Source organism: Theropithecus gelada, chromosome 2 (genome assembly GCF_003255815.1).
Source record: "Theropithecus gelada isolate Dixy chromosome 2, Tgel_1.0, whole genome shotgun sequence".
In the NCBI taxonomy this organism is placed as follows: Eukaryota; Metazoa; Chordata; class Mammalia; order Primates; family Cercopithecidae; genus Theropithecus; species Theropithecus gelada.
The window spans coordinates 182,304,263-182,326,045 of record NC_037669.1 but is presented as its reverse complement, the minus strand read 5'-3'; the positions used below and the strand labels follow the sequence as shown (position 1 = coordinate 182,326,045).

At 39.0% G+C, this 21,783-nt stretch overlaps 1 protein-coding gene across 2 annotated transcripts in view; it reads right to left on the bottom strand.

The window, feature by feature from the left end:
- ARPP21 (cAMP regulated phosphoprotein 21) overlaps positions 1-21,783 on the bottom strand; it is a 157,916-nt gene that overhangs the window by 37,330 nt on the left and 98,803 nt on the right. Inside the window, exons 17-20 of one of the 2 annotated variants that reach the window (XM_025375233.1) lie at positions 19,693-19,877; positions 18,738-18,842; positions 17,496-17,756; positions 13,097-13,223 (exon numbers count right to left, since the gene is read on the bottom strand). In XM_025375233.1, coding sequence (XP_025231018.1) covers positions 13,097-13,223; positions 17,496-17,756; positions 18,738-18,842; positions 19,693-19,877 — 678 coding nt within the window. The remainder of the gene's footprint in view (positions 1-13,096; positions 13,224-17,495; positions 17,757-18,737; positions 18,843-19,692; positions 19,878-21,783) is intronic. The other variant, XM_025375234.1, reaches the window with a different exon arrangement.

Sequence of the window (21,783 nt, the reverse complement as noted above, 5' to 3'; positions counted from 1 at the left end):
CCTTTCCTAGCAGGTAGACCTAGTAGGTCTCAACTTGAGAAAATTGAATTATTCATCAAGATTCATTGAAGGGATCTGGGTGTGCTGGTTCACTCCTGTAACCCCAACATTCTGGCAGACCAGGGCCGAAGAGCAATTGAACTCAGGAGTTTGAGACCAGCCTGGGCAACATAACAAGACCGTATCTCTACATTTTTTTTTTTTTTTTTAATTAGCCAGATGTGGTGGCGGGTGCCTGTAATCCCAGCTAGTCAGGCTAAGGCAGGAGGCTCATTTGAGCCCAGCAGTTCAAGGCTGCAGTTCTCATGCCACTGCACTCTAGCCTGGGTGACAGAGAAAGACCCTGCCTGAAAAAAAAAAAAAATCACTAAAAGGCACTTCAAACCCTCTGAACTCTGTATCATAATACCACACCACTAGTCACTTAACACTGCCCATGCATCAATGGGTAATGAAAGTGATATTTGTTTATAAGTTGTTTTCCTTAGGAAACAAAAATTAATGCAAATCTACTTGGAGCTAGCTTGACAGATTTTACTGCATATTCCTGTAATACTCAAAATGTGTGTTCCACTGCAATATCCTGCATTCTGCAAGGTGTGCTTTTGGTTTTAATCTGGACCTTCTTTCTGCCATTTATTTTTTATTCTCAGAACAAATATGGCACACAGTGGCTTGTAAAGGGTGCAATTGCGCTGGACCTATTACAACAACAACAACAACAACAAAACAATCCCCAAGGCAGTAAGAGCTTCTGGGAGAATTGCAAGTCTCTAGGTACCTTCAGAAAACAGTGTGGGAATCATGATGTTGGCTGACATCTTCCCATGATTAAGCATCTTCCTCATGATTAGGGATTGGTGGGAGTCACTGAAGGGCCATCAAAATTATCACTGCCACCAGGAAGGATTGGCTGACAACTGTGAATAGCACCTAAATGAAAGCAGGGGGAAGGTCTCTAGTGGTTTGGTGGCTTTGGACAGGAGTGTAAATGTGAAGGCTACTGCACGTTGGTAACGTACTCTCCCAATGAACGGATGTGCAAATATGCCTTAGCCATGGAATCATACTATAACAACTGAACCAACTAGTGAACCCACTTATAAGAGTGTCACTCGCATAAACTCTAAACAGAGGGCCTACGCCACAGTCTTTCTTTTAGAATTATACTAATTCAATGAGTTATAGACAGTATTGTAGCCTTCTTGGGTCACAGTGACTGTTGCTGTGGGACCATTACATTTATGTGCCACTCATCTGGACAGAAGGGCTCATGGTATTTCAGAGCTGGAAGGGGTGATTAACACTGTGATCTTCTGCTGATGGTCTGGGGAATAGACAAACTCGGACGTAATGAGTTAAATGAGCCCATGCTGATTGGTTTTGCTGAATTTGCATTTGTGTCCCTGTAGTAAGCAGTCATGTCTAAAGACTGTAGAATGAAGAGAGTTTTAAAAAGCAGCATCTTTCAGGGGTACTTATTTCTGAGATAGTGTCTTATAAGTTCAGCAATTTGCAAACTGCTTTCTATTCAAAGTTGGAATACCACTAAAGTTTTTAAGCAAACGTGTAGTTCTTGGAAATGAAAAATTTAAACACCATCCAAAAGCCTTGCCATTTTCCCATGGGTACCACTGTATCTCTGAATTTGGAAAGCAAGATAAAAAGAACACTACTCAAGATGCTCTTCACTCTTTTATCACAACTAATTGCTAAGTGAAGTCACAAATCCTGTGGGCCAAATTTACATTGGTTCTAGGGATACCAAGGTGAACAAAAATAGCATGGTATTCTTTGTGGTCTCTTACTAGAAAAGGAGAAAAATCCCAGAAATTCTTGTTCATTGTTTGACTGTTAGATTGAGACTGTCTCTGGAATAATGAAGTGTCCTATTTCATAATGGAGAGACATGTGCAGAATCGAAAGAAAAAGAACTGATAAATAGAAAAATGCAGACAACTAAAACATAACATAAGCAGCATCCTGAGTTTGAAGTGCAAATTTTATTTAATATAAGAACAAAGAAAGAGTATAAAGAGAGTTGCAGAGAACTTGTGTAGAGTCAAGCGTTAAAGATAGAAAATACAATGAGAAAACAGACAGGGTTGGGAAGGTGGTGGAGACAATGAAAAAGGTCTGTTTGTTCGTTTGTTTTAAATGTGCTTCAGAATAAAAGTGGGACTGAAAAACAGGGTAGTTCACAGATCTAGGTGACAACTGAGAACAGAAACTTCTCTCAAAAAATTAACAAGAAACAAAAGGAGGAGAAAAGAAAAAGGGAGGGCCAAGATTTCATTCAGTTAAATAATCAGGTAAATCACATTCTTGGGAAAGTAGTTTGAAAATTTTAGGGTTATTTTGTTTTTTATTTAGTTTCTCTCCTAGAAAAACTGCAAAGAAATGCTAGAGCTTTCAATAACGTATATGTGTATGCTTTACTTGCCACCTTTCTTTTCTTACCATCTTTAATCCAAATATCCTTTTTCTTTCTGTTTTTGCCAAACGACTGCTTTCCATTTTCTTTTGTGCAGTAAAGAAAACAGATAATGCTATAATTTGACTTATTTTCCATCTTTACAGAAAAGCAGAAATTCTAATAATACTGGTGGTACTTAACTGCATAACAAATGTAAATTTAAAAACCAAAAATCACATAAAATACAAAGTGCTAACGCAATTACTGCAAATATGCATAACAAATTCCTTTTACTATAACTTTCTAAGGGACAGAGAGAACCTGACCATCTATACCATTTTGGGGAATGTGTAAGATTTTTAGGTCTAAAAATAGCACGATTCTTATTATTGCTCTTAATAATGTTAATTTTTCTCTTAATCCCAGTGTTATATTTCTCATTCTCATTTTTGTAAATGGAATAATTAGACCAATTAATGAAAGAAACACATAAACATTTCCATAGAAACCTTCTTCAAACTAATATTTTCAGAACAGCGTGTTCCACAAGGATTTATCCATGTGACTCCTCCCACTGATGTTAACAGACATCAATTAAATCCTTGTGTCACTCTTTAATAACTCACCTCTCTGCTTTTGGAAATATAATAATGCAGACACTCAAATTATAAATCATGTCCTTAGAGCTGTCAATTGTAACAACTTTTGCATTGCTTCTTAGTGTTATTAGTTATACCTATTTTCTCAAATAAAAAAATAAAATGATTAATGGACCCTAAATGTTAAAATATATGTAAATTTTTAGGAAAATACATCTTTTTTAAGAATAATCAACTCTTAGAGAAGGGAAATTAAGGTATAAAGACAAAATCCTACTGTTCATAAATTAATGTATCTATTGGTCATACCAGTATTCCACATTCTTTCTTTAGCTTTGATGCTCCTTCTCCCCATCTCCAGCCAACCTCAAGGAGCAAAAAATCAAGGTGAAGAATAGCAGAAGCACAAAGAATGAGAAAAGAGATATTTGGGGGGGAAAAAAAAACCCCTTCTCAATTGTATTGACAATTACATTAATCAGTCAAGCGAAAAATACTGGATTCACTGTCAAACTTACTCAACTGCTTTGGTTAAATAAATTTGTAGATTCCATTAAGGTACATTTTGCCCCATCCCAAATGTGCTTCAGAACAACATTAAAGAGGCAATAACCTTATTTCTTACTTAGAGTTGTTAATACTAACAGCTCGCTGTTATGTCAGAAACATTACTTCTGAAAGGAGAAACAAAAAAGCTAAACACGCTGCTATTTATTGAATTTCTATGGAGAACTATCAGAAAAGAAATTGTGGCTTTGGTCTCTTCTCAAATATACATGTTCCACAGATAATCATATCTTCCTGCCAGCCATGCCACTAAGTCCATTCCACTACTATTCATTCAAGAGTAAACTAAAATGATTGAAGGAAAGAGCTGCCAGGAGCAAAGGGTGATAGGGATACATTTTCACAGTCCAGTTATTTCCTGCCATGTGAACAATTGAAATGAGTTTTGATGGGAGTATTATTATTTTAAATTTGTTGAAATTCCCAAATCAATAGGCATACCAAAATTGAAACATACTATACCCTTGAAAGTGTCCTAAAAGATCTGAGACATATTCCTTGGGTATTTGAACTTTGAAACACAAAATGTGTATATTCATATGTTGACATGAATTGATTTGTCGGGCTGTCATTCTATTTGATTTCATAATATTTAACCATGGTTTTGCTCTTATTTATACTTGAATTAGATGGTTGAGAGATTTCTGTTTTAGACTTTTAAGTATTCACACAACTTTACCTGAAGCACCATATTTTCCACAAGGGAAAAATAAACCACCAAGAGATCTGGCTAAAATGAAAATTCTTTCTTTCTCTCTCTCTCTCTCTCTTACACACACACACATATTCACCTCCTGCCATACCAAAGTGAAAATAGGTACACACATTATTCATTCATTTATGAGTGTCCACTATGCCATGGAAGCACATTATATTCATATGGTTTCTTAAAATTTGGATTTGTAAACATTAGCATATTAATTCTAAATACTAGCTGTAATTCACAAGATTAGATATGTTGACTATGAAATATTAGAATTGTGCCTAATACAAATAATGTAAAATGAAATAATGAACTTAGGTAGGTCCCCTCCCTTTGCAACAGCTTGTATATGAACTGGCCATGAATAAAAATGTACTATGTATTGCATTGCTTTCAAAACAGTAGACCAGAAGCACCAGCATCACCTGGGAGTTTGCTAAAAATGTAGAATCTCAAGACACTCCAGAACTTCTGCATTGAAATGCATTTTAACAAGATCTGGGTTTCCATGCACATTAAAGTTTGAGGAGCCTGGTTGTAGTAACCTTCTTATCTCCCATGAGAGGGCTTGGGGATAGCATTTGCAAGATGTTTTTACAAATGTTCAGAGGCTTAGAGTTGATTTGTGTACAGAAGTGCTAGAGGGAATTGAATAACTATAACTAAAGAGTTGAAAGGCATTTTGAATTTTTGCTCCAGAGGGAAACAAAAACTGGCCTATTTTAAAGTTTGTATTTCTGACAGGCTGACCCCCTCCAACTTCACAATTCTTCACCAAAGAACTCTTTAAACACATATAGTTTCCTCAGATGTAGAACACAGGATTGATTCAATGGCATCTAGATCCAAAAGGTCAGAGTGCTGCCTGCAGATTCCTGATTGATACCGTTATCACAGTCAGTCAGCAAAATAAAACAAATAGGACCTGACCTGACCAGGTTTCCTCTTCCCTCACCATTCTTTCCTATGTCTTTTATTTGCATGTATTTTTAGTTCATTGCAACCTGATTTATCTGCATCCATCATTAGCTTCCCCGATTAGTTGAACAAACAAGAGGGCTGTTGTAAAGGCTCATTTCCACCTGCTCTCTCTGGGAAGAAAAAGATCATACTCTGAGAGTTGGAGAATCTCTACTTCTTTTCTTATGAGTGGGGATAGGTAATAACATATTTCCAAATTACTGAGTTATTGTTTTCTCTTGTTTGTGTGCTCTCTTTTCAAGTTGCAGGTATTAGATGCTTTTGAGTTCACATAGGCAGAGTAGACTCTGACAAGTCAGACTTTGTCAGACTGTGAATAAGCTTGCTGAGTTTCTGAAATCTGTATCTGTCATTAAATCTGTAAGTGCTAAAGTAGCAGAAGCCCCTCTCTGGCTCGGACAAGAGAGACTGCATTGGACAGGAGACTGGCCTTCTAGTGTCAATTTCCTCATTTAGAAAAATTAAGTATTTAAACTCCATTTATATTCATAGTAGTCATATCTCATTCTGGCTGTTGAGCAGACTGTAAGGGAAAGTCCACAGAGAGGTTTATCTTAAATGTAAGTGAAAAGAGTGAGTAAAGACATTCCAAAAAATTTCAAAGACTTCCACTATTGTCTTCCATGAGAAATTCCAACTCTACTACTGCAAGAATTGGAGCATCACTTACTTACTCACACAGAACAGAGGTACATTCAATCACCATAAGAAGGCCCCATAAGAGCTGCATGGGGTTTTGCAATACTATGCATTTTTAGGATTTCTTTTTTCATGGCTTCCTCCTGAACTGTAATTTCAAAAGTAAAACATTTTAATGGAAAATGCTCTATGAAACTGTTTTTTACCCAAAATGAATCATTCAGTAGATAGTTGGGAGTAGGGGAGGGTAGAAGAGAAAAGGCCTTTTCTAAAGCAGAGGTGAGACACATCTCTACAGTTTCAAAATTCATACCAAATGATTTGCTGCAGTTATAGTTTAATTTAACTTAAGGTTCCCTCATGATCTTTTTCACCCTTTTTACTCTGCTATGTAGCTGTCTTGATTTCGTACTGTTCTATCTTCACGGCATTCAAGAATAGAGACCCTCCTGGTTTCTTAGGAAGGCAGAATTGTTGAACTGTCCTTTGTAAACGGTCATCTTCATAACTCTTCTACCTAGACCTAAAGTAACATTACTGGCATTAAACCACAAGGCTGAAAGCCTGGCAAGCGAGAGATGCAGGCAGCAGCTTATAGGAGCAACTCAAACTCACCCAAAGCCCACTCACTGTTCACAGGACTTTTACCTTCCAGACTATTTTTACGAAATCTTAACATTTTTTTAGGTGATGAAATATTTCTTATTCAATTGCAAAAGGAACTAAAAGATAGCATCGTCTGAAAAACTAAATCCCTCCTCTGTCCTTGCATGTCAGGGACACTGGAGGCAACTTTTGCCTTGAAATTCATTCCAGGGCTTTAGAAAGTTTTATGGTGGGGTTGTGAATGTCCCCCTCTCAGCAACTGATGGAACTGTAAACATAAAAACAGAAAAAATATGGAAGACCTGAACAACAAAAGAAACCAACCTGATCTGGCTGATATATATAGAATATTCCACCCAACAACTACGGAATACCCAGTGTTTTCAAGTGCTTATGGAACATTCCCCTAAATAGGCTATTTCCTAGGTCATAAAACCACCTGAAAAATTTTATAAGAACTGAAATCATACAGAATATGTTATTTAACTGTAATAGAATCAATCAAGAATCAATAACAGGAAGACAAAAGGAAAATCCCTAAACACTGGGGCATTAAGCAACACACCTCTAAATAATCCACCGGTCAAAGATGAGGTTTCAAAGAAAATTTAAAAATATACAAATGAATGAAAATGAAAATACAGCATATCAAAATCTGTGGGACACAGCTAAAGCGAGACTGAAAGGGAAATTTATAGCATTAAATATTTACATTAAAAAAGAAAAAATCTCAAATAAAAAATCTTCTTATCTTAAGAAATCACCAAAAAAAGCAAAATAAACCTAAAATTAACAGAAGGAAGAAAATAATAAAATAATAAGGATAAGTCAGTAATCAGTGAAATTGAAGCTAAAACAATAGAGAAAAATCAATGAAACAGAGAGCTAGTTCTTGGAAAAGATCAATAAAATTGATAAATCTAGCAAGACTGACAAAAATGAAAAGAGAGAAGTTAAAAACTATCTGTATCAGGAATGAAACAGGATATCACAACATATCCTGAAGCTATGAAAAGATAGTAAAGAAATAAAACTATCAATTTTATACTCCTAAATTTAGCAACTTAGAAGAAATGGGCCAAGACCTTAATGATCACAAACTACCCAAACTAAACAAAGATGAAATACATAATCTGAATACTATAATCATAAAAAATTAACTCATAATTTAAAATCTCCAGAGACTATCTTAAAAAACAAGGTTAAAAAATGTTTCTGAAAATCTCCAGGGTCAAATGGTTTTATTGGAGAATTCTAACAAACATTTAAAGATTTAGCACCAATTTTATACAATCTCTTTCGAAAAGTAGAAAGGGAAGGAACACTTTCCTATTCATTTTATGAGGCTAGTGTTACTCTGATACGAAACCAAAATTCTTCCCCCAATTCCCATTTAAGAACACACACAGGACTTCATAAGTTCTTTTTTTTTTTTTTTTTTCCCTTTAGGAATGACCAAGATTTTGGAGAACTGAGAATGAAGCTAAGTATATTTCTTTTTAAGTCAAACTTCAAAGGAAATTTGGAGTTGGAAACCATCTAAGAGAAACTCTTTTTTGTTTTCTTTTCCTTTCTAATGTGTGATTTGAATGTAAATGTCTCAGCTGCTCTCTGCCATTTGTTGTTATTGACCAGCTCTGCAAAGTAATATGGAACCCCAAGCTCAGTAGGGAGGCAGAAGACAAAGGCTCTTACATTTTCTGCTTTTAGGTCAACCTGTGTACTTGAACAATTAACTTAATATTACCTGCCTCTATAACATGGGCATGCTGGTTTATTTCCCATATGCCAGTTTTTATACGATCATCCATGTTAGCATATAAAGGCAAAACTGGTAACTATGTTTAAGGTGTTCCAATAAAACGCTTACCACATGGGCTTAAAACCAGTCATGTCTGGGGGTGCTTTTCCCTACACAGTTAACCTTGAGACCCAGGATAATTTATTTTACTTCACTGAGGAATAGTTTCACCTATCTGTAAAGAAGGAACGCTATATTTCCCTTGTAAACTTGTGGTAGTGATTAAACTAGCCCATTAGACATCCCGAATCAATGGGAGATGTGATAATTGCCAATATTTTTTGGCCTTAAATATGTTTCTCAACAAGAATAAAACTATAGCAACACAGGTACTAACTAAAAAATGTCATGATAGCTAACTACTGAAATAAACTTAAAACATTAAGGAATGAAACATTTGTTCATCAGCACTTCATTTCAATATCTGAACATTGAGAAACTCTGTTTTCAGTTAAGATATTCTCACTTCCAAGTCTTTCAAAGATAGAATGATTTTAAAACTATAGTCCTTTTATAAACAAGTCATAACCTGATAACTGATTTTCTTTCCTCTTTCTTTCTTCCTTTCTCTCTCTCTCTTCCTTCCTTCCCTTTTTTCTTCCTTCCTTTCTCTTCCTTCCTTCCTTCCTTCTTTCTTTACTTTCTTTCTGTCTCTCTTCTTCCTCCCTCCTTCCCTTTCTTTCTTTCTTTCTTTCTCCTTCCTTCCTTCCTTCCTTCCTTCCTTCCTTCCTTCCTTCCTTCCTTCCTTCCTTCCTTCCTTCCTTCTTTCCCTCCCTCCCTTCCTCCTTCCCTCCTTCCCTCCCCCCTCTTTCTTTCATTCTTTCGTTCTTTTTCTTTTTTGATAGGACCTTGCTCTGTCATCTAGGCTGGGGTGCAATGGCATGATCATGGCTCACTGCAGTCTCAACCTCCAAGGCTCAAGCAATCCTCTCACCTCAGGACTTAAAACTCTACACAATGAATTTTTATAATGTGAACTGGACACTATACTATTGATTAAATAGGACATCTGAGTTCCCCTGAGGCAGAGGAGGGAGACATAAGTTCTTTATCCCGGTGATGTTGTAGTCCTCCAAGTTTCTGGGACTACTGGAAAGTACCACCATGCCTGGCTGATGAGGCAGTGCACCTGTCCTGATAACTGCTCTTCTACACAGACTTGGGCTATCAATAATTCCCTCAGAAAGAAAACTGTCTCCCCACTATTGGAGGTATCTGATAATGCCAGATTGGCAATAAACAAATTCTTCTGTTGGAGATGTTTATAAATGGAAGGTTTTTCTTTTTCTCACAAATACAGCTACGAATTCCAAATATCATTTTGCAACTCTACCATTTGATTTCTCTAAACTTTCTCAACATTAGTGTTCCTTTTTTTTTTTTTTTTTTTTGATGGAGTCTTGCTCTGTTGCCCAGGCTGGATTTGGAGTGCAACGGCGTGATCTCGGCTCACTGTCACCTCCGCCTCCCAGGTTCAAGCGATTCTCCTGCCTCAGCCTCCCCAAGTAGTTGGGATTATGGCACCCGCCACCACGCCCGGCTAATTTTTGTATTTTTTTTTTAGTAGAGATGGGGTTTCACCATGTTGGTCAGGCTGGTCTCGAGCTCCTGACCTCAGGTGTTCCACCTGTCTCAGCCTCCCAAAGTGCTGAGATTACAGGTGTAAGCCACTACACCTGGCCCCAACATTAGTACTCTTTATTTATAATCACCACCAACATAGGCTTCCTCTTCCACATGTTTAGAGCCTTTTACCATGTGCTGATCGGATGAAGAGTACAAAATCACCAGGATAAAGAACTTATGTCTCCCTACTGTGCCACAGGGGAACTCAGGGGTCCTATTTAATCAACAGTGTAGTGTCCAGTTCACTTTACAAAAATTCACTGTGTAGAGTTTTAAGTCCTAGGAAAGATGTAGTAACTGACAGAGATTGCAATTCTGGCAAGAATGTAGGAGAAGGAAGAGAGGCTTTTTACTGCAATTAAATAAGGGTTAAGAACAGTGCCAAGAAGCAAATTCAGATTAAAATCTCATTTAGCTTTAACTGACATAATTCTGTCTCACTCTAATATTTAACCACATGATACCTGAGGATGTTATGACACAATCTGGTGTCAGTATCAGATGAGATGGAAGAGGGTCAGATCCCAAGACACACAGCTGCAGGAGGCAGGAGGAAGAACAAGCCAAAACATCACTGTGGGAGGGTGACATGCTGATAGTAGCCCATAGTTTGACTTAAAGATGGAGAAGGCTTATCTTCTAGTTCCTCCAGAAAATATAACTTGTGTAGTTATCTGAAGAGGCTCTTTCCTCTATGAGATAGTCCATCCACGTAGAGTTGCTCTCACAAATGACTGCCATGTCCATTTGGAAAGTTTCTATTAGCCTCCCTAGGCTCAACAAAAGGCCTCCCAGCTGTAGGACTCAGAGTCTCTGGGCACTCTCAAAGAGCCACTGTGTGGACTGGTTACTTGGATTTTATTAGCAGAAGCGATTCTGTGTAAGGTCAGGGAACACCATCTGCTTTCCCAAATAGTGGGTACATTCATCACTGTGGTGGAAACTGTGTTGGGATTTTAGACCAGGTATCCAGTGTGGTGGTCACAAAAACTAAGAGCCCAAAGGTCTCAGTCTGCATGTGTATACTAATGCCATCATTTCTGGGGACAATACTGTATATGATCATTTCACTTTTCTCACCTCCTCACCCTGTACAGGCCACATTACCTGGCACTCACTTCCTTGACACCCTAGGCACTGCCTTGCTTCTCTATTGAGTTTGATGCTGCTCTAGAGTGCACTCTTCTCATTACAGTGTCATTATCTCGCCTTGGGGGTGCCATTTTTGTGGTGATGTGGGAGAATGTGACCAACCAAAGCCACCAGGTTGCCATGGAATGTAGTTGGAGCCAGTTAGGTCTCTAACTGAATGGGGGAGGGTGTTTCCACATCCCTAAATTCTCCCATCGTGTTTTATTAAAGAGTAAAAAATGTCTCATATATTGTCTCTTGTTTTGACATCGCTAATGAAGTTAGTGAAGAGGAGAAAAAGCAATGTAGAAGTCAGTAGGGGAGACCTAAACTCTTTTGAAATCTAACTCTGTTGCCCAGTTATCATATTCATCTAACTTTCTCATCCCCTCCCATAGATCTAGAGTTTATGGGTTTAGTGGATTCCAGCACATTTTGTAACTGCATTTCTTTGCATGATGACACTCTACCACAAGACTGAAATAATCTCTTTTAAAGTTGCCACACAATGACACCAAACTTAATAAAAATCATTATAATTAGATATCTGCATCTTTCTTCTTCTAAAGGCATTGGAAACCAAGAAGAAAACTTCCCCATAGCCTCTACACCAGGATACTCAAGATGGTAAATTAACTCTTTAATTAACATTAGCATAAAATAAGATAGTCCAGAATGCAAGCAGCACATTTCTACAGCAGGTATCTAAACTGATAGCACAGTTACCACCAAAATGATAAAGATAATAACATTTTCCCCAAATCAGAGAAAATATTGCCAAGTGATTTTCTTAAAATAAATAGTTATTTGAAACCCTTTAGTGTCCTCAAGACACTGTAAAAGTCTAAAATCAATTCAGAGGTCAAATATATTCTTCCCCAAACTAATACAGTGCTGAAACAAGACAAAATCTGGCTGGAAGATACAGGTTTCTCTAATTCTTCTCCCACAGACTTTAATTAGGCCATGAGATAAACCAAAGAACATGCAGCCATCCACAATACAGGGGAATTTAATTCTTTCTCCAATCAGACAGGCTGCTAGCAGTGTCAGCATTAGTATTCTTCGGGTGTCCGTGATTGGTGCTAATCCTTGGCAAGAACTGCACTTTTTTCATAGCTTATAAAAATGGTACACATTGTGTATATATTACATACATGGATCTGTATACATTCCATATGCATAACATAGATTCAGTGCAGAAATCAGATCACGGAGCAGGCATCTCTGAGCAGCAGCAAGGAGCACGTGCTCTTTACATGACCTACTTACGGAAGGCAGAGTCTCCCCATCAGGCGGTCTTCAGCATGACAATTAGCAGTTTTTCTTGCAGTTTGGCCAGCAGGAATGACACAAACCTCTCCCTAGCACAAGTCACTCAGCCCTGTCGGGTTCCTGCTGCTCTCTGGGTAACGGCATTCCATTAGGAGTGTGACACAGTAGGGAAAGAGACCGGTTCACTGTGAGACCTGCTACTCACTCTCGTACAGTGTATCGGCCCCCCTTCCCACTGCACAGTGGCTGCCGGGCTCTGGGCAGGAGGCATGTGGCCATCATGAAAGTGAACCATGGAGTCAGAGTTCCACTGAGACACGCTGCATTGTCAGTAGCCTTCTTCTATAAGGCAGTATCTTTTAGCACGATATTGAAACAACCTAATTTGGTTCCCTAGCCTTAAGAACAGGGGAAGCACTCTCTTCAAATTGAAAAGAAAAAAAAAATTAAAAGAAAGTATGAACTAGAAAGGTACGGATGTGGTTGACTTTCTGCTTTGACAGAAGAAGGATCAAAAAATAATTTATGGAGGCTGTTTAGCATGCATGCCAGGGATGCTAGTCTGACATATGCTTCACCTTCTTGCACCTACTACTTTTCCACATAGAGTCAATCAAATGCTTTGTTATCTTCTCTGGGTAGAGGAAATGTGCTGATTTAAATTGCCAAGTTTGGACACTCATCCAAAGAGTACAAGATTCACCAGCAAAAATAACTGGGTTGAGAAGAAAATGGAAACAGATTCCGAGTACCTGTTTGCTGTGCTGCCTGTGGCATCTGCTGACTCCTCTGAGCATTGTACTGAACCGAGGCCATGGGCCGGTACTGTTGCGTGGTTGAGGTAGGGTACTGACCAGATGGATAATAATATACAGGCATCTGTGGAAGAAAGGAGGAAGAAAGCAGAGAATGAGAATGTAGATAATGTAAATTTTTAAACATAAAATATGTTTTCATCTTATAATTGTGGTAGGTTGTGAAGATGGCCACCACAAACTTCTCCTATGCCTATGTGTATGGGCCTGCTACTTCTCCCGTAAAGAGGCAAAATCCATTTCCCAAACCTTAAATCTGAGCTGGTTCTGTGACTTTCTTTTACCAATGCCACGAGGCAGAAATGACGTCTGAGACTTTCAAGTCTGATCCTAAAGAAGACTTGCAGCTTCCACATCTGCAGGCAGGGACCCCAGCCAAAAGACAAAGAAGTTCAGACTATTCTGCTGCAGAAAGAGGCCATGTGGGGAACACAGGTACCCCCAATTGACTGGTTACCCTCCAGTTCCAGGCATATGAGTGTAGCCCTAGTCAAGTCACCCCAGCCATATGGAGCAGAGATGAGCCATCTGTGATAAATCCTGCTCAATTGCTGACCTAGTCGTGATCCTGCAATGGTTGTTTTAAAACAAGACTTTTGTGTTTTTTAGATGAAACAAGAGTGAAACAGTTATGATCAAAAACAAAAAACTACATTTAAAATATTATATCTAACTTGAGTTGCTTTTCTAATGGAAACAGGGGTGAAACATGAAAACTGCTGATCTGTAGCCTAAAAGGAGCAGGGAATGCAATTATGAAATATAGCAGTCTCTCAAAGCACATTGCAGAATGATTGGTACATACCACTATTCAAAAAAGTCTGTTCAATCTAAAAGGGGAAATATTATTTAAAAAATATGGTTTATGCTACTTTCTTAACTTTCTTATGACTGAGAAGGAATGAAAGTATTCTGACTATTTAATCATGATCCAAATGAAATGTTTCCTGATCTGATAGACTTCTTTGCCTGGCTCAGTTCATTTATATTAAGGTCACTTTCTTATTAATCTTGTTAATTATTTTCCATCTCTGCGCTTCCGAGATTTTGCCTATCATATTCTCTAAAACGACAACTGAGGTATCCCGGTAGACCGCCGACAAACGTAATATACATAGAATAAAATTACAAGCCAATTATTTGAGAACTGTGATTTTCACGGTTATTTTGTTTTCTGATTTGCTCAGATCAAATAGGAAACACTTTTCTATTTCAATATTGCTGTTGAAACGTATGTACCATATTTTACTGCCTGAGGATAAAGTGGGAACAAAATATAACTTAATCTGTATGAACCTGTAGCTCTGTAATTTCATGGAATCATGATGAATTATAACTGTGGCTACATAACATATGGATATTCAAGGGCAAGAGGCTGGATGATTCTAAAGTAATCTTGGGTCAGTATCTGGTAACTAAGTTATTGTACACATTGCTTATAGTGATTCGCTCTTACTACTTCTCTTTTTTTGTCAGGCAGCTTATAACAATAAAAAACAAATAATTCTGGAGTAATAATGGCATTTAGCTATGCTCCGGCAAATTCTGGTGCTGTTAAAGATGACTAGCAAAATACATCAGATGCCTACCCATATTAAAAATAAAAACAACTATCATCTAATTTATTTGTCAGCATTTATATTTATGTGTTTTTTAGGAAATAGCAATTTGCTCCTTTAGAAAAGACCGTGTCTTGATTAAATGTAAGCTCCTGAATGTGATAGCTATTCCTTGATCTCCTTTCTTATGTTCGATATGAAACATAAAATATCCTCAGGGATGAAGGAATTTATACTTACGCATGTTTGTGATGAGCACTAATGGTTACAATAAAAGTACAACTGCATGGAAAAAATTTTAAGCCCAACTTGTGTTGTTGTTTGTTTTGTTATTGTTCTTTTTCCAGACATAGCTTCTGTGATACCTTTGCTAGCTGTGCTAGAGATTTGGCTACTTGTATCCAGCACCACTCCAAGGTGGCACTTTGGTCAGCTCTTAGGAATGATGTTCCCCAACCGGATGAAGCAAATAAGCTCTTGGTTTATCCTTAACCTCTCTCAGAGAGGATGGAAAGAAAGCCAGGTTAATGGCAGTCTTTTAAAAGATCAGTATGAAAGGTTTGAAAGGAGAGAGGTGAAGGGAGAAAGGAGTAAGAATAGCCCCAAAGGATGAAAATGTGTATTTTCAACCAATCATGTTAAAATATGGAGAATCCAAAAATGAGTGGATTCGAAGAGAAAAGAAAGAAGAAACTATAAAAAATATGCACTTCTCCCATTTCCCTTCTTCAAATCCCTCTTTGTCTCGTCCATGTGCTTTTCACTTCACCTTTCCAGCGGGCATTTAGAAAGCATACATGATGAGTCAGATGAAATCGAACTTTACATTTATTAAATAGATTCATTTTCTGCAGAAATTTAACATATTTCCACATATTGTTGTGGGCTGAATCTGAAGTAAGTTATTTTCATTGTTCCATAGTTGGGTAATCAGATTTTAAAATCTTTACTAAATTGAAAGTTACAATGGGTTATAGCCTATACCTTTATCTGTGATTCTTCAAAAAGAATTTCCTAAATGTCTAGACTGATTATGAACCATGGACACCTGTTTTGTCTCCCTCTCTTTCTATCTTTCATAAAACTCATTAAAGAAGGAATGAAAGTATCTCTGTCACAGACACAACAGGGGTTATGAATTGCTTTTGTTTCTGCAGCGGATTAATATTGAAATCCCTTCCGTGAAGAAAGACTTTCCTATTAAAATATTTATTTATTTACTTATTTATTTATTTATTCATTTATTTCATTTCTTGAGATAGGGTCCTGCATTGTTTCGTAGGCTGGAGTGCGGAGACATCATCACGGCTCATTGCAGCCTTGACATCCCAGGCTCAAGCGATTCTCCCACCTCAGCCTCCTAAATAGGTGGGACCACAAGAATGTGCCACCACACCCAGCTATATTTTTAAAATTTTTTTGCAGAGATGAAGTCTCCCTGTACTGTCCAGGCTGGTCTCAAACTCCCAGGCTCAAGTAGTTCTTTTGCTTTAGCCCCCCAAAGTGCTGGAGTTAAAGGTCTGAGCCACCAAGCCTGGCTAAATTTTATTTATTTATTTATTTCTTTAAAGATCTTTAATTAAACATTCTGCTTACATTTTGTTTGACAGCAGAAATTAGTAAGGACACTTAAATACTTTTTAGGCCAAAAGAGCTAAATTATTTTTTCCCAATAATTAAGTTTGAAGTTATTAATTTATTGGTAAAAGTATGAATACGTTAATGAAGCCCTTCCTCCTGTAACTTAAACTTATTTTACACATCTTTTAAGATCCCACTTGTGAAGAAATATTACAGAGAAGGCAACTGAAGAGGAACTATTAATTAATCACTCAAAATAAAATGAACAATTTAGTGACAATTATTTCATGGTAGAGGGTTTTGTGTGGCTTGAAAAGAAAATAATTTATTCAAGATGTTAAGGCAGTGAAACAAATGATACGAAGGTGACACTGCACTTTAAACAGCTCTTCCCATGCAATACTTCATAATTAGGATGGAATTTTCTTGGGATCTGTGTGCCTTGAAAATGGACCAGAAAATGCCTCTGTGCATTTTATATCTTGACAGTAATCACTTCTAATATTCTGCAAGGGATACCCAAGAGAGCACCAGAGATGTTTGGTGGTGAACAGTAACACATAATCAGTCTTTGAGAAGACAGTAAAAATCAGTGATCTGTGGTGTCTTACATGCTCAAGTCAATTAAATATGATTAATGGCTACCTGTGAGAGACGTGTGAGCTGTGCTTCCCCTTAGGGAGAGAAAAGGACCATGGATATCAGCTTACCTTCCTCCTTTATATTCATAGAGGAGCTCCTGCCTGGAGCAGCAGATTAGCCCCAGAAAATGCTTGTGAATTGATAAGAAAGGAAAGCACACAGTTTTGGAGCAGCAGCAAGACAGTGTTGAAAGTCCCCCAGGTGCAGACCTTTCCCTTCCCCATGGCTTTTCCTTCCCGGGCAATCCCCTGAGCAGGATATCACATGGGAGAGAATGCTTTCTTATGGTCCCTGTACCAGCAGCCTGGAAAATGGGATATTCCCCTGTGGTTTTCATGGGCACTTGGATCAGTTTCATTCAACTCACTTTCTGAGCCCTATAACTTCAAACAACTGATGCATGAAAAAATACACTACTTCCTGTTGGTGAGGAATATTAATATAGACTAGAAAGGGAGGAGGGATTGAAACTGGTTATATTCTACATAGAAAGATAAAGGTCAAAATGCATGAGAAATCAGCTGTAGGTCACAGGCATGAGGAAGCACACCTACCTGTGCAGGCGGAGGCTGTTGCACAAATCCCTGTGGTGAGGCAGGGGGCTGGAGGACCTGCTGGGAGATGGGAGGGCCAGAGCCTGAAAATCCTCCTGTAGGAAGCTGCTGGCCTGTAGAAGCGATGACATAGCTGTGCTGCTGGGCCGGCTGTGGCATAAGGGAGGATGGGTAGACAGGACCTGATGGGGGTTCAGGAGTCTCCCCCGAGGACTGCCGGCTCAGGGTCATCTGGCCAAACTGTGTTGCCACGTCATCTCGCTGCAAGTCATGGAAACGAATGAGGGAATTTGCAGGATCAGCTTGGTAATAAAAGAGGCACTCTGAGGCAGACACACAGGACATATTCTTGGAGTTGTGGGAGAGACAGGAAGTACAATTTGGAAAAAATAAAATGAAATAATTCTTCAGCCAAAACATAACAAGAGAACTCAACATGACAAATCAGGTTTTAATCATCCCAAGAGTCAGAGATGGCAACAATTTTGATCCAAATATTTCTCTTGCAATGGAAACAAATTATTATTTTTCCACTGAAGGCACAGGCTCCACAGGATGGTGTTGCACACAAGGAGGGCTTGATGTTCTGTCCTGAAGGGTCAGCTTGTCTTCCCAGCAGAAACCACAGAATTTGCCTCTCCAGAACACCCCTAAGGCAGAACCAACCATACTCATCACCCCCAGTGCTGCTGCAAAGATGGAGCCAGGACCAGTATCGCCAATAGGCTGGGTGGGATTACATTTGTTCACCGGCCTGATCTGAAATTTAGGAGCAATGCTCATCCTTTAATCTGTTGTTCAAAGTGACCTAGTGACTTGAGGGAAACATGAAAGAAAATTGGGAGATTGGAATCCCAGGGACACCTACATCAGGAGCATAGGGTGATAATGGTTCCCATCCCAACACCAGCTTTGAGATCTTTCCCAAACCATCATGCAAAGTTCCTGTATCTTTCTGTTCCTGATTTCTAACTCTGAAGGCATTCAGTTCCTGCTTAGCTGGTATATTCTTAAGAGGGTACCAGACCACAGAAGCACCCAGCATGGGACAGAAAGATGACAGAAAGGAAACCATTGTTTTGCAGAGATGGGCTGTAATATTCAGAAATGAGACATTCACACATACCCCCTCACAGTCAGCCCAGGCACCCACTCAGTGTCAGCCAGTGGCACACAAAAAGGTACTAAAATCAGTGACTATGCTCTCCTAGGGGAAAATGTCATATACACATAATACAGTACCATGGGAAAGTGCTGCGTTGGAGACACAGGCAGGAGGTGCTGGGGAGGAAAAGAGACTGCCGGATATTGCACTGACTGGGAGGAAGCCTGCAGTCCCTGGACAGACTGGGGGAAAGAAAAAATCGATCAGGTGACAGAAAAGCACTGGGGTTGAAATCTCACAAGATGTACACCACTGTCCTTCAGAGGCTGTCGAGGTTCAGTGTGCTCCAGAGGGGACAACTAGCCACCAAAGAAAAGTCAAGGTTCTGAAAGACCAGAGCCAGACATACTTGAGAGAGGCTCATTTGCACTTAGTGATTATTTCTTTAAGAAATTACTGATGTACGTTTGATATTGTTGGTTAGATCCTCTGGGTCTGAAAATATTGCCCCAAAACAAATAAGTAACATCAAAAATTTAAAATGAATTTCACTCTAGCAGTCTACCTGAGATACTTTGGGTTTCTGTGGACACATCTATGTGTCTTCCTAGCAAAGGAGGGTGACTCCGCAACTCTCTAAGAGGAGTATGTAGGAACAGCCAGTCCTCCTTGAAATTGACTGATTTCTGTTCTTCCCATTGATGAAGAATTCAATATTGACTCTTTGCAGACATGAGCATTTGATTTGTGATGGGAATGGGGGAGGAAGATGATGCAAAGACCTAGAGTTCAGTCTCTGACAGAGGCTTCTCCATACATTTAAAAAAGGACATTTAGACCTAAGAAAAAATCATTTATTCTCCCTACTTTCCTGCCTTCAACTTGCAAGTTACTGGATGGGGCGCTCGCCTCTATCTAAACTTAAGGATCCAGATAAAATCCTGTCAATCTGCAAGGAACTCTGTGCTGTCAGGTTTTATTTGAGACTTGAGTGTAAAATATATCCTTCTCCCTGATTCAGTGCTGCTCTGAGGACTATGCAGCCTTCATCTCAGGGTGCTTCCCTTCCCGGCCTTCCAATCAGCCCCTTACCTGAGTGACCAGAGGGCCTGCCATCTGTGGCTGTGGTGGCTGGACCTGCTGCTGGGGCTGCGGGGAGGGCTGCTGCTGTGGCGGCTGCTGCTGGGACTGCCCCACCATGGTGCTTCGCAGGGGCTGCTGACTGCTGGGTGGGTTGTATATTGCAGGAGTTCCATCGGGATTCACAAAGGGCTGGCCTGCAATGGAATCAGAGCTTAGTCCAGGTAAGCTACTCAATCTCTCCTTTGACATAAAGAATCACTCTGTTAGACACTCAAAAAGTAACCTAAAGTAAAGGGGCAGGGCAGTGGACATGTAAGACCCTAAAACCTTCACCAGTGTGAAGGCCTTACTGTTTGTGACCCATAGCTTAAGCTAGGTGACAGTGGGAGCCCATAGCCATTTAAGAAGCGACAAATAAATCGACAACCTTCAGGGAGCTTTGCCAAAGCTAAATGTATCTGTGGATGGAGGTACCCAGTGGAGAGGCCTGTGGAGAAGCAATCTTTACAAAGCTAGATGTTTTGCTGCGCTGCACCTCACAGCCATTAGTGAGATAACATACACTGAAGGGTAACGACTGCTTTCTAGTTACACACCTCCGGCTGCATTCAGTCACAAGTTATTTACCAATACATTTATTTTGCCGCTACTAAGCCTTGTCACCAATTCAGAATCATTATCAGTTCTTCCAATAAATATACAATGTAACATAACACATCCATTCACTCATTTCTTGAAATAGACATAAGCAAGGATACCCGGGGTTTTAGATTCTAAACGTAGTACATCACAGAATCATCTTGTAATGGAAAAGCTAATATACATTCTTTTCCTTATAAAATGATGGCATGGTTTGCTATTATTAATACTGCTATTCATCATAGTATTGCTTTGTCTTTGAGGAGTATTTTGCAGTGTACAAAACAGCGTCATCTGAGCCTCATTACAATTCCTGTGAGGAAGAAAGGTATCATTTCTCTGCTTTTCAGAAGAGAAAATGAAGTCCCATTCCTGGAAAAATTATGGGAATACAAAGCTGAAAGGAGAAGAGTAAAGTGCAGTAAAGGAGGGGGTGTGGGAGTGTAAAGGAGAGAACAAACTGATTTTCCATGTGGCAAGCACAGTAACAGGCACCTTACGTGTATGATCTTAGCTCTCCTAACAACCTGCAGATGCGTATTCTCATTTCCACCTTAAAGAAAATTAGGACTCAGGGGGACCAAGCAACTTATTCAGAAATATAAAAAACAGTAAATGAGAGAACTAGAAAATGACCCTGGTCAGTAAGACTTCAAAGTCTATTCACTTTCCATTATGCCAAATAACTGAAGTGAATTATCCAATTTTACATAATGAGTACATGGAACAACTGGATAATGATGAAAAAAAAAACGTGTCGTAACTGAAAATTATTAATCAATGAATGAGAAGTCAGATGAGGTGAAGGATGTGTTTCAAGGTGAAGTAACACCCAGTACTGACAGATAAATAATGAGAAGCATCAGAACATGGGGAAATGGATTGGCAAACTGTTCATAGAACTACTTGTGAGTCTTCTCTTCCCTTTTCAGTAAATCCTGTAACCTTATTGGAAAAGGAACAGTAGGAATATTTGTTTACAAGTTGAAGTCACAGAAATATTCTCTAGGAACCTGAGCAAAATACCTAGAGAGAATGGGGCTCCCAGGATGGGGTCGATAGTTCAGTGGAAGGTCCTCCTTATCTTGGCATAAGGGAGATAGTGGAGGCAGCATGCTGAGCTCTGCCCTAGCACATATTCTAAAGCATCTCAATCCATGCATTGTTCTGATACACAAGGCTTGCATAAGTATTCTTATCCAGGGTAAGAAGCGTGTGATGGCAGAGAAAAGAACAACAGCCTTATTCGTCAACAATATAAATAAAGAACAACCAAGGATCTTCAGTCACATGAGAAAAATTTGCAACAAAAGGGAGCAAGGACCAGGCATGGTGGCTCATGCCTATGATCCCAGCACTTTGGGAGGCCAAAGTGGGTAGATTATTTGAGCTCAGGAGTTCAAGACTAGCCTGGGCAACAGGATGAAACTCTTGTCTCTAAAAAAAAATACAAAAAATTAG